The following is a 13,616-nucleotide window of genomic DNA, read 5'->3' as shown; positions in this document are numbered from 1 at the left end:
ATATGTGGAATCTAAAAAACAAACAAACAAACAAAACAAACTCATAGATACAGAGAACAAATTGAGAGTTGCCAGATGGGAGGGGTGTTGTGGGGAAGGGATTAAGAAGTACAAATTGCTAATTATAAAAATACTTATGGTGATATAATGTACAGCATAGGAAATATAGTCAATAATATTGTAATAACTATGAATGGTGTCAAATGGGTAGTAGACTTACTGGGGTGATCACCTCAGAGTTATGTAAATGTCTCATCACTATGTTATACACGTGAAACTAAGATAATATTGCATGTCTACTGTAATTGAAAAACAAATTTAAAAAAAGAATCATCTTTTGAAAAGAGATTATTTTCTGAGTAATGTACAAATAAATAAAACAATTCTATGCTTAAAAGTTAGTGTTATTTTTGAACTTGTTTATTTGTCCATCCATTCATTCTACAAACATGTATTAAGTGCCTAGTTTGTAAGGAAATGCCAATGATTTTTTTGTTTAATTTTTTTGTTTAATGTTTTAACTCTATATTCACTATTAGAAATAGTAAGTACAGAACCCCTCCCCTTTACACAGGTCTTATATTTCACAGAGTGCTCTTATATAACTGTTATATACTTAATCTTACCTTTTTAGTTTTTTTTTTTTTTTAACTTGAAATTAGTCTGATTTCTTTTTTCTAAAACAGAATGGAAAAGTGTTCACATTTGGAGACAATAGCTGTGGACAGCTGGGATACAACCCCACTGCTAAAAAGAGAGGTCCACAACAGGTAGAAGGAATTGATGGTCTAGTTTCACAGATAGATTGTGGAAGGTAATAGGCTTTTTTTTTTTTAAATGAGTGGAAAGTGTTATATTTTATTAGAAATGATTCATATGGAATATTATCAAACCTTATAACCTTAAAATATGTGACTATTCTTTTTATAGATCATTTTCCTTTCTGAAAGTTTACTTCTTCCAAATATGGTTTAATTTTTCCATTTTTTCTTCTTCACCCAAGGCATTTCACTTATTTAATAAGAATTAATTGGAAGCTTACTGTTTATAGACCACTTAACTAGGTGCTGGAGGGTGGGGTAGGTTTACAACAAAAATAGTGGTGTTTGTCTACTTGAGTTGATAAAACAAAATTAATCTCATGCTTTTGTATGTAGAAGATGATATATATTTGCATATATATTCAGAGTTTTGCATAACCTTATTATGAGGACAGTTTGAGTATCATCTACCTAATTCATAAAAAAAAACCTTTCTTTTAAAACATAAATGATAGAAACCATAGTACGAACCCATTAATAATAGTATATATTTAAGGTTAGTAATAAGTTAATATTCACCTACTATTTGTTTAGCATCATTTGGTACTCTCTAACTCGGCCATTGTGATAAGGGATCTGCGTACTTAGTATGAGATAAATCTGTTATTTTGTGTTAATAGATATCATTTTTTTCAAACACTTGAGTATCTTGGTCTTCATTATATGTATTCTCTCTTCTGCAGTTATCACACCCTTGCATATGTCTACACCACTGGTGAGGTGGTGTCTTTTGGTCGTGGACGAAATTGTGCAAGCAGCCCAACCCATTCAGAGGCCCAGATGGAGAACTTTGACATTAGCTGCCTGATTTCTGCTAATGGTATGAGTGGTACCACTAATTCATGATTATCTGTTAATTGATGCAACTGGAGGAAAAATATTATTCTGCTTCCTCTCAAAGAAGTGCATGAACTATGGTTCATCTAGTACTGTTATTTTTCATTTGTATAATATGTATTTTTTCTTATGCATTGATTCCTGGAGTATTGGGTAAACTTTTCTAAAGATTAAGGTAATACAAAAGAAGATACTAAATTGTTTACTTAAGCATCAGAACAATATACTTTTATATATTTAATCAAACCTCTTCTAAAGCATATCAGCCTGGCTTCATGACAAAAGTGCATGAAAAACTAAATTTTCAGCTAAGTGAATATATTGCATGCAACCTGATCAAAATTAATCGTTTCTGCTGTTTGTAGCCAAATTCACTTAGAAGAATATAAATTGCCTGTATAGATTAATTTACCTTGGTAATACATCTGAGTTTGTTTGTTTGTTTATTTGTTACAGTCAAATGATTGTTTATTCTGGTTTTTCCTTCCTTTTTTTTTTTTTTGGTATATGTGCGTGACATTCTTATTTCCCTAATTGAATATTAAGCTCTTTTAAGGCAAGGTAAAACTTTTTGGCTAATTTAATTTCTCTATAGCCCATGTTCCTGTGTGAAAACCTTTAGTAAGCTTTTTATTTTTATTTTTTAAAATTTTAAAATTTTACTTATTTTATTTTGACAGCAAATCATATATATTTTGCATTATATGTTCACCACTCATAGTTAGATTTCTTTCTGTCACCACATATTTGACCCCTTTTTACCCCATCTACTTTCTTCCTCCCCCACTACCCTCTAGTAACTACTAGTCTACTGTCCATGTCCATGAGACTCCGTCATGTTTGTCTGTTGTTTTTAGGTTTATATCCCACATGTAAGTGATATCACGTGGTTTTCAACTTTTTCTGTCTGACTTATTTCTCTTAGCATGATTATGTTAGCATGATTCCATGTTGCCACAAATGGCAGTATTTCATCTCTTCTTTTAGTCGAGTAATATTCCATTGTATATATGTACCACATCTTTATCCAATCATCTATCGTAGGGCACTTCGGTTGCTTTCATGTCCTGGCTACATCAGAGTTTTTAAGACCTTTTTAAAGAGCAGTTGTAGGTTTACAGTGACAGATTTAATTTTTACTTATAAAAACAATAAGCATGTGTTCATGACTTTCTTTTAGATCTTGTGGATGTTCAAGTCAAACACATTTTTGCTGGCACGTATGTCAACGTTGTGACAACATATCAGGTATCTATTATACTTTCTGTTTCTTTTAAAAAACAGTATTTTACTCTAGATTTCAGAGCAGTATTTGAAATATTGTATCATTTGTATATATTCAAATTTTGTACTAAAATAGTAAGATTCTCTCATAGAATGCTTAAAAATATTATATAATTCTCACTTCTTCATTTGGCTTCTTAGTAGATGAGACCCGAAATTCATTGCTTTTCCACTAACTTTTTATTAAGTAAGAATACTGATGGTAATAACAGTTATGTCTCAGCACCAAGCTGAGTACTCCAAATGAATCAACACATTTAATCCTTGAGATTATTTTCCTCCATTTTACAAATGAAAAAAACTTAGTCTCAGGTGGATCCACCCTCAAAAATCTAGCTTTATGACCCTGTTTTTCTCAAAGTTATTTGATTTTGTGATATACCAACTAGCATTCCACAGAAATCATGTTCCTCTGACATCTGAGAAAATAAATTATAAGAACATTAATGTAATAATATATAGTACTTTACAGTTAATTGTTGCATATACCATCTTACTTAACCCATATGTAGAGGCAGACACTGTAGTTAAAAGTATCTAAGATATTAGATAGACTAAATACTGCTAGCTGTTGTAACAACTTCTTAACACAATGAAGATTTTTTTTCCCCCTACATCATAGCCCAATGAGAGTTGGAGATAGGGGGCAGCTGTAGGGGAGAAAAAAATAATTTTTCCTCTACCCATCTCAGTTTCATTTGGCTGGGACCCTACAAATTAGACTGAAAAACAACAGATTAATAGGAAAGAAACAAACAGAGTTTATTCAGGTAAAACGGGCACAAAGTTTATTTTTGCTTTTCAGGGGAGAATGGATGAAACCTGACCTAGTGAAATGGACAGAGAATAGGAGGGGAGCAAGTGGAAACAATGACAGGGACAATTCAGAGAAGTCTTGTTGTGGAGGGGAGTAGGGAATAGTGGAAGAGTTTTGTTATTGTTTAGAGAGGTGATATTAAGGTATGTTTTTGTGCCAGTGAGAATGATCCAGTTCAGATGGAGAAAGTTATGATGCATGAAGAAGAAAATAAAAGACATGGTATGTAGGGAGCATCTTGTCCTAAGTTTCCTGTGATATAGGAGGGAAAAAAAAGCTTCTTCATGATTTAACCACAGGGTACACTCGGGACTCAAGTCAAGAAGCTGGAGGGAACTTTAGGAATCATGGTTACACATCTTTTTCAAGAGTTCTTTATTTAGGCCTTAAACAAAAAATGATGCGGAATTTCCTGACTCATTACAAGTTACTCATTACAAGTTCAGTGGAGGCAGAGGTATAATATGGAGCAGAGCACTCATATCTTTGGAGGACTACATTAAAGACAGATTTTTTTCTTTCCACATGATGATTTCTGACACCTCTGGCTGAGCTATTTGGTTTCAACTATTATACAGAACCATCGTTCTCAGAGTATGGTCCCCAGACCAGCATCATCAGCATTACCTGAGAATTTGCTAGATGGAAATTGTTGAGCTCCACTTCTGACTTATTGAATTAGAAACTGTGGGGATGCACCCAACAATCTATGCTTTAACAAGATGACCAGGTGATTCTGTTGCATGCTGAAGTTTGAAAAGCGGTGATACAAAACTAAAAATCTGTGGCTGATAAAAGAGGACCTAGAAACTAGTATTTATTAAGTACATACTATATAGTCTAAAGGCTTTGTATACATAATATCATTTAATTGTAACAGGATCCCAGGGGTTGGGTATTGTTATTTCATTTTCTTATTGTGGTGTTATATATAGATAACAAAACATGCTATTCTAACCAATTTTAAGTGAACAATTCAGTGACATTCATTGTATTCACAATGTTGTTGTTGAATGTAACTACCACCACTGTCCATCTCTACAACTTTTTCATCACCTCAAACAGAAACTCTATAAACATTGAATTATAACTCTCCATTTTTTCTACGCCCATCCTCAGGTAACCTCTAATCTATTTTGTTTATAAATTCGACTACTTTATGTAAGTGGAATCATATAATATTTGTCCTTTTGTATGTGGCTTGTTTCACTTAGCATAATGTTTTTAAAGTTCATCCATGTTGTAGCATGTATCAGAATTTTCTTCCTTGTTATGGCTGAATAATATTCCATTGAATGTATATACCACATTCATCTGTTGATACTGTCGGTTAACAAGAATTGTTTCCATCTTTTGGCTATTGTGAATAGTGCTGCGATAAATATTGGCCTATATGTATCTGTTAGAGTCCCTGTTTTTAATACTTTTGCGTTATCCTGGTTTTGAGATGATGAAACTGAGGCTCAGACCAAGCAAAGTGGCCAAGACTAGGAACTGAAACAACCAGGCCAGTCTGATGCCGTAGCCCCTCCCACTAGCCCCTTTGTCTGAGGACGGGTCCTGTCTACCACCTGTGCCACAAGCTTTACTCAGCACATGTGTGTGTATTCCTGATCATTCTTTTTTTTCTAATTCTTTAAAGGAAACCAGTTCTACAAATGTTTCCAAGAAGACCTTGCCAGAAATAAGCCGAATTAACCAGCCCCTCATGGAACAATGGATGGCAGTGACAAATGGAAATACTCAACATGAATTAGCTAAGAGGTGGCTGTCTGATAATCATAAACCACTTATTTGGTTCTGAAGTTATGGTCATTCTATCCTAGACATAAGAAAAATAGTTTGGCTTTGTGGTGAAGGCATTTGCATTTTAACCATGATTCTCTGCTGCCACCTCTCAATTCAAAGTCATTGACTTATTCATTCATTGTTGATTTAACAGAGGTATATTGAGGATGTACAATATTACAGGTACCTTGATAGATGAGGGAGATGTAGGAGTGAATCATAAACACTCTCTGACTCATGAAGCCTTCGCAAAAGTGGACTGTTTTTATATCTTCCATAGTTCATTCTCTGGAGCTTCATGAGTTTCTATTTTCAGAAGTATGGATTTTATTTAAGTTTAGGACTTGATCAAATCAACTATGAAGGGCGTTGGTGAGATTTAGCAGTCACATATACAAAGTATAACCAGCATTTAGAGGATTCTTTGATGAGTAGTTATTTTTATTGATAATGATTCCATATCACCTGTTATGTATTCAGACATGAGAAAAAAGGAGGCATGCTTTATAGCAGTGGTCCCCAACCTTTTTGGCACCAGGGACCGGTGCTCCTGTGAGGATCTTAATGCCTGAGGATCTGAGGTGGAGCTGAGGCTGTGATAATAGCGCTGGGGAGAGGCTGCAAATATAGATGAAGCTTCGCTGGCTTGCCTGCCGCTCACCTCCTGCTGTGCAGCCCAGTTCCTAACAGGCCATGGACTGGTGCTGGTCCATGGCCTGGGGGTTGAGGACCCCTGCTTTATAGTATGTTATAACTTAACCCTTATGTTATTACTTTTGCAGTGAAATTAGAGTGATATTTTCATCTCCTGCTTGTCTGACTGCAAGCTTTTTAAAGAAAAGGTAATATTTACCTTCATTTTAAAACACTGGGAAATTTTTTTAATGAAATCTTTCAAGTCAGTCATTTTAATTTGTGAATTATGCTATTTGCGAACTAAAGTCCAATGTAGAAAACCCATGGGTTGTTACAGAATCCTTCCATTTCTATTAGACCACTATTAAGTTGTAATTCGTAAATCACATCGTTTACCTCCTCTGCCCTGTCTCCTCTGTTATCTAGTTAGAAGGAATGGTGTTTTTTCAGGATCCTTGTATCTACAAGTGATACAAATGAATGTTAGTTCATTCTAACATGGCTTTAGTACTAGGACGTACTTTGTAGTTCTTATTGTGATGGGATCAATAAGGAAAATAGATCCTATTTATTTTATCTTTAGTCTTACTACTGTAGAGGAAAGCCTAACTTCTTTCCTATTAGATTTGCCACTTGGTCTGATCCTATAGTTGCAAAATACGCAACCTTTGGTCGACTATGTCTTCTCCTCCTTCTATGCTTGCCAATACTGTGCCTAAGAACTGTTAATAGATAAACTGAGGCATATTAAACTTTTTATTTGAGCAAATATTGATTTGAATGGGGCAGTGCCAAACTGGAAGTGGTTAGGAGCACTCTGCTGACAGGAGCCAGGGGAAAGACTTATGTAGAAAAAATGCAGAAGAAAAGAAAGGAAATTATTTGACTGGCTGTAGTTTAAAGCCTGTTGGCTATTTGTGACTGGTTGTCTTTAGGTTTTGATTTCATAACTTTGAAGCATTTACAGGCTTAGATTTTGGTTTGCTTATGTAGTCTGCCACAGCATTAGAGCCATTGCAGTCTAATGGCCTCCTTGTTAAATTAATTTAACAATATATAAAGGAGGAGAAGGGAAGATAGCAGCATGAAAGGACCCTTAGTTTGCCCTCTGCCTTCTCTGGGGCCAAGGCCCTGCTGGTCTGCTTGAAGCCCGATATAACTCATTCCAGTCCTTCTTCTAGGTCAAGTCTCGCCTCTCACTTGCTGAGTTGGCTTCAAGCTGGCTCACTGGTTCAGAAGATAGTTGTACACATTTTGTACCCCCTCTTGGCCACTATGTGGTACTCGCTTAACCCCTGTTGCAGCTATTCCTTGCCCCCACACAACCCACAGTTGTCCCATTGGTTCTTAACCCAGCTGCATTCTTAGCCACTCCAACAACTTCACCTGTGAACCAGAGAAGCACAGGGAAGTTAACTTTCATAGCTTCCCATTGGCAGCTCATGAGACAGTATCTACCTGGAGCCCCAAAAAGCATCCCTGTTCATCTTCACATATCCTGGGCAGAAGTGGGAGAAGGGAAACTGGGGACACTGCTTCCTTCTGCCTTCTCTCCCTCGCTTTCCTTTTCATGCCATCCTTCAGGCTGGAACAAGGACTCTACCATACAATGCATTATTCTCATTCTTCCCTACTCTAGCCTCTTTATACACTAAGAATATTATCTTTTAAAATGGAAATGTACCCTTCCAGCAATGATGAACCTCAAGGTTTGGTCTTTGATGCTCCTCTGATGCCAAAGGCTGCAAAAGAGAATATATTTTAAGGGAGAATTTACAATATTTTGATTTAGTACTTGCATAATATTTTAGCCCTGGTATTATTATTGATTGGTTAATCTAGCAAGCATAAAACATTTCTTGATAGAACATTATAAAAACAAATTGTTTGGCAGAATGCAAGGTCATCAGATATTACCAACATAACCCAGGGAGGCATGATACGTAGACACTGCTTTGATAGTGTTTCTGAGGGGAAGGCAAGGTTGGAATTTACTAGGAATTGGTAGTTTGGTTTAAGGCAGGTTTTTCAATATGGGAGGGAGAAGCCAGAGGCTTGATGAGGACTAGGAAAAGATACAAGGATCCTGGATGGATGGAAACAGCAAGGTGAAGACTTTAAGGCAAGAGATTCAAAGAATTTTAGGGCATAAACTGTCTGCGATGCTTTCCATTGAAGAGTTAATAGGTCTTTTCAGGAAGTTCCTATAATGAACCATCAAGCCATTTGCCTGGGCAAGTGTGTCTCTTGGAATAGTAAAGTCATGCTAATGAAACAGTGGAATCCCAAAGTAATGTAAATGTGAGGGTAAGAAATGGGGTGGTGGTGGTGGTGGTTTCAGTCTCTGTGTGGGACTGAGTGTGGGGATAAATTGTTTCAGTCCTCAAATGCAGCAGATAAAATTTTGCTATTATTGTAGCCCAAACTTGTAGCCCAAAATAGATGTTATCTACTCTCTTTTAGGAGAACATTAATTTTATAAGTGTTTTTTGTTTGTTTGTTTGTTTGTTTGTTTTGTGCCAAGTAAATTGGTTATTTTGAAACGGCAGCAAGCTTTAAGAAAAAAGTTTATAACTGATATGCAATAAAAGAAAACTAAATAATGATATATGAAGTTTAGAAATAGTCTTTCTCATCTCTTTATGTGTGTGTGTGTGTGTTTTGTATTTCTTGTATCCAAAGAGAATCTGGAAAAACAAATTCCATTGATGTGGACTTACAAGTGGCAAGAGATACCTTCGAGAAGTTAACAAAAAAGAAGTGGATTTCTTTGATGGTAATAGTCAATATTTACTTGAGAAATAGAGCAAAAGAAGTTCCTTACAGAAACCAATATGATTGCAGTTTAATTTTGTTGGGAGCTGAGTGAGGGGGAACTGATAGGGGAGGGGCTAGTATTCATTATGGGGGTGCTATATTCCAGACACTGTATTAGCGGCTGGCTTTAATTTTCTTTTTGAACACTTAAAGGTACAGTAGATGATAATATTTTTATCTTCAACATGAGAAAACCAATGCTCGAGAGGTACATAACCTCCAGCATGACTTATGAAAAGAGCACTAGTTTGGGAAGCAGGATAACCTTATTCTGGACTAGCAGACCAAAAAGGCCGGTCTCTATTTTGCGATGAATCTCAAATCTAGTTGAGATGAATCAGCTACTGATTCATCTTTTATCCTCTTTGGGTCATATTTCCTTTATCTGTAAGTTGAGTTCATCTTTAAGGTCTATTCCAATTTAATATTTTGTAATTCTGGGTTATGTTGGAAGGAAAACTTTCCCTCTACCAATTTAGGAATTTGGGGGCCCGCAAATTAGCAATAGGCAGATTAACAAGAGCACCGAAAACAAGTTTTATTCTCATGCCTGTGGGAACATTCAGATGAAAAGGCTCCAGTACAGCTAGGGATGAGGGCTTATATACAAACCTAATAGGGAAAGAGAGCGGGAATAAAGGGCTTCAATGTAGAGAAGTGACAAGAACTTTGAGCTTCTAGGAGTACCAAATTATGGGAAGGCAAATATATGGGGAAATCATGGTAGATCAGAGCTAGTTAGTAAGGTTTGTGTAGACTCTTTCTCAGTGCCAGCTCATCTCTGCTGATAAGGCCATTATCCCTTTCTTGGTACAGGAAGTTAGGGCAGAAAGATACCTTCCTCCTCAAAATTTATATTCTGTTTTCGGGTAGATAGAGAGAAACCAGAGAGCTTGTTCTGTGTCTGCTTTTTCTCACTTGCCTTCAGCTCAAAATAATCTTCATGCCAGAGTGGCATATTCTAAGACCCTTCCCACCTCTGCACAGGTTCACTCAGGAGTGACTCGGCCTCCTTCTTTCTGGAGTTCTAGGCTCTGGGGCCATTAAATCCTCTAGCAGATCTTTTATGTTTGGTTGGCAGATTAGGAAAGAGAATATGTAAGATCACATGAGAGGTATTAGAGGGGGCCATGCCTGGAAGTACCATATATCACCTTCACTCACATTTCATTAGCTAGCACTTAGTTACATGGCCCCACCTAACTGCAGGGGAGGCTGGAAAATACCATCTTTCTGTGAACCGAGGAGGAAGCTAAAACAAGATTGGTGAGGTGAACATATGGCATCTTCTCTGCCATGGTAGATTTTAGGTCAGATAGATCTGGATATGGATCCCTGATCTGTCACTTTCTAATTGAGCAACCTCTACGATTCACTCAGTATATAAATGCGTGATTTACTTTTATTTCTTCATGCACCAGCTCTTACATACTACTTTAGGGGCATTTAGGAGGCAAGGAGTGATGGAGTATGAAAAGTAGTTTCAGGAAACCTAAATGATTATTCCAATCGGAAAGTGGTTGAATGAAACCCCTGGTCCCATACCTCATCTTAGGCCTTTCAACTGCAGATAACTACATGTCTCAGGGATAATCTGCTCAGAGCTCTTCCATATCGTTCTCTACACCAAGAAGCGTTATCAATTTTCCTTCTGCTTCCACAATGTCCTGTGATGCATGATTCTGGAAACTGGGAAATGGTGGTTCTGTTTGCAGAGGCTGTTTGTAAAATGAGTGACCAGTCTTTAGGAGTCCTGAGTAAGTTCGATCACTTGTATATCACTTTATCTGTACTCTCAATAGAGAGTCACTGTTTTAAGTAGAAGTTATAGCAAATTTTATGAAGATTTCAAAATATACAAATGTTTAAGTACATGGTATGTGAATTATTGTGAATAGATTAACCTAAAGCTATTATAATCATTACTATTATCATGCAAAGCATGTGTAATGGCTCTGACATTCGTTTAATAACCATAGAGGATCCAGTCGAGATAAAGCCACACTTTAAAATTTTTTGCTCATGTTGCTTTAAAGCTTTAGACATTTTAACCAAGAGTGATGAAAAAGAAATATTAAGCTTTGTGTTCTTGTTGTTTATTTTATTCACTACTATAGGATGTCCTACAATTTTGAGCTAGTGTTCAAGGTCCAAAGCTAAAAGATACAAAGCATACACACACACACACACACACACACACACACACACACACACACACAAAAATGTATTTTTTTTAATGGCAGCATACCATTCACATTCTTTGGCAACTTGTTTTTTTCGCACTTAACAGTATATCATGGAAATCGTTCTGTTATTGGACCAATAGAACTGTTTTATTCTATTTAATGGCTGAATTGTATTCTGTTGGGAGGATATACTATGGAGAGTTGTTTTTAAACTTTTGCTATTGTAACAGTAGCAAAAGTTTTGTAACAGCTAACATGCATTTCTTTGCACATATATAAATTTACACAGGCAGGGAAAATTCCAGAAAGCAAAATTACTGGGTTGAATTGAATATGCATTTTAAATTCTGAGAGATTTTGCCAGATGACCCTCCACAGAAGTTTGAGCCACCATGTTGCACAACTTTAAGTGACCAATATTCATGTTGTAGTCTAAGTAAATTGCACCCCTGGAGTTGGGCAACGTGGCAGCCTTAATAGAGGATGTATCAGTTTACACTTCATCAACAAATATTAGAGCATTAGCTCATGCACTGTTTGACAGTGTTATCAAACTGGGTTTTCCCATTCTGAAAAAAAGAATCTCTTAATTAAAATTTTCCCATTATGAATTAGGTTGTGCTCATTTTCCTACATCTCAGTTCCATTCATATATCATATTCTGGGACCTATCAGTTCTTCCCTCTTGCCCATTTTTCCATTTGTTGCTAGTACTTTTCTTTTTTACTTAGGAACTTTTAAACTATTAAGGCAGCTAATCCTTTATCAATAATATGAGTTACAAATTTTTCTTAAGGTTATTAAATTTTTTTTTATTTTGTGGCATTTTTGCCATGCATAATTATTTTTGAACATTTTTATGAAGCCTAATATATTAACATTTTTCTTTATGGTTCTGAGTGAGTAATACTTCAAAAAGACTACCTTACTCTGAAACTAAAAAAAAAAAAGAAGTTCCTATGCTCCTATTAGAATTTTTATTGTTTCATTTTTGTGTTTAAATGTTTGATATGTATACACTTTATCTTGATTAAACTTTATTTTCCACTGGTCCCTAGCCATTTAATGAATAATGTTTCATTCCCACTAATATGCAATGCCACTTTTATCATATAATAAAGTCTCATGTATATTTGGATCCATTTATGGAATTTCTGTTGCATTGATCTGTTTTTCATGCATCTAGGTCATACTATTTTAATTATATTAGCTTGATAATGTATTTTAACAATTGATAGGTTTCTCTTCTGAGAATTGCCCTTTAAAGGTACAATAATCCAGGTAGTAACCTCAGTAATATTAAAATATTGTTACTGGGATAATTTTAAAAATATAGACATACATACCAGGTGTTCATAAAATCTGAAGGCATAGATAATATTTACAGACTGAAAATGTCTGATAACATTATATATGTATGTGTGTATTCACCTATGTATGTTTTCAGACTTTATAAATACCTTATAGAATTTTCAGTTTGAAAATTGTGAAATCAATCAAGTAATCAAGCATAAATATGACTTATCAGCACATTTCTACAGAATCTCGAATTTGAGCTTTTAATTTCAATGATACTTAACCAAGGGAAAAAAAATTTTCTGTAATAAATGTTGCCCAGGATGATATCCTTAAAAAAGATATTTTATGGATTACGCCATCAGAAATAGAAGATATTATCTATTTCTCACATCAAAGCACCCAGTTAAAACTGAGGAAGGTTTTGTTTGTTTGTTTGTTTGTTTGTTTTTGTGGGGAAGTATATATTTATCTTGGCTGATTTTACATCCCTCAGAGAGGTGTTGGGCATCTTTGCAAGAATCTTCTCTTAGTGCACTGGTCCAGATGCTTAAAACTGCTGTCATTGCTCAGCTGAATTATTGGGATGGAACTGAACGGAGTAATTGCAATGTTATAGCTCTTCTAAAAACCATGAAAGAAGTACATAAGGTAAGGGCTCATCTAAAGGAATTTATATACCCTTTTACTAAATCAAAATCCCTTAGGTCTCAGCCATTTAGAATCTTGTTATGTTTTTTGCAACAGGAAGGATATTTTATCCAGCCCTTAATAATTCAAAATTTTGCTTGTTTTGCTAACTAAGTAGACTCTGGAGGAATATATTACATATTATATATAATCTGTTAGATGCACAAATACTCAAATATGAGAATGATTCAGCATTCTCATTAGAGTATACAGCATAATGTAGAAATAACCTAAGGTTAAGCTACCAGTAAGCGTAATGTTTGTTGCGGCATAGGGAGGAGCCAGAGCATTTTAAATAAAAGAACAGAATAAAATCGCTATTGTTCAATTAAAAAATTAGCTAAAATAAGATGCTTTATAAATATAAATTGCTAAATGACAATCAAAGCATATTTCACCACACAATATCAATCTCCATAGGAGAAAATATTATGTACAAAAGTC

General features: G+C 35.3%; 1 protein-coding gene across 1 annotated transcript in view; it reads left to right on the top strand.

Moving 5' to 3' along the window:
* The window catches only part of LOC105289566, an 84,846-nt gene that overhangs the window by 14,065 nt on the left and 57,165 nt on the right, over nucleotides 1-13,616 (top strand). Inside the window, exons 7-13 of the mRNA XM_011356307.2 lie at nucleotides 1,505-1,641; nucleotides 2,839-2,906; nucleotides 5,402-5,523; nucleotides 6,330-6,389; nucleotides 8,866-8,959; nucleotides 10,571-10,757; nucleotides 12,979-13,133. Coding sequence (XP_011354609.2) covers nucleotides 1,505-1,641; nucleotides 2,839-2,906; nucleotides 5,402-5,523; nucleotides 6,330-6,389; nucleotides 8,866-8,959; nucleotides 10,571-10,757; nucleotides 12,979-13,133 — 823 coding nt within the window. The remainder of the gene's footprint in view (nucleotides 1-1,504; nucleotides 1,642-2,838; nucleotides 2,907-5,401; nucleotides 5,524-6,329; nucleotides 6,390-8,865; nucleotides 8,960-10,570; nucleotides 10,758-12,978; nucleotides 13,134-13,616) is intronic.

Source organism: Pteropus vampyrus, unplaced genomic scaffold (assembly GCF_000151845.1).
Source record: "Pteropus vampyrus isolate Shadow unplaced genomic scaffold, Pvam_2.0 Scaffold25, whole genome shotgun sequence".
Taxonomy (NCBI): Eukaryota; Metazoa; Chordata; class Mammalia; order Chiroptera; family Pteropodidae; genus Pteropus; species Pteropus vampyrus.
Note: the sequence above shows the minus strand (reverse complement) of the source record. Positions and strands in the feature narration are given on the sequence as shown.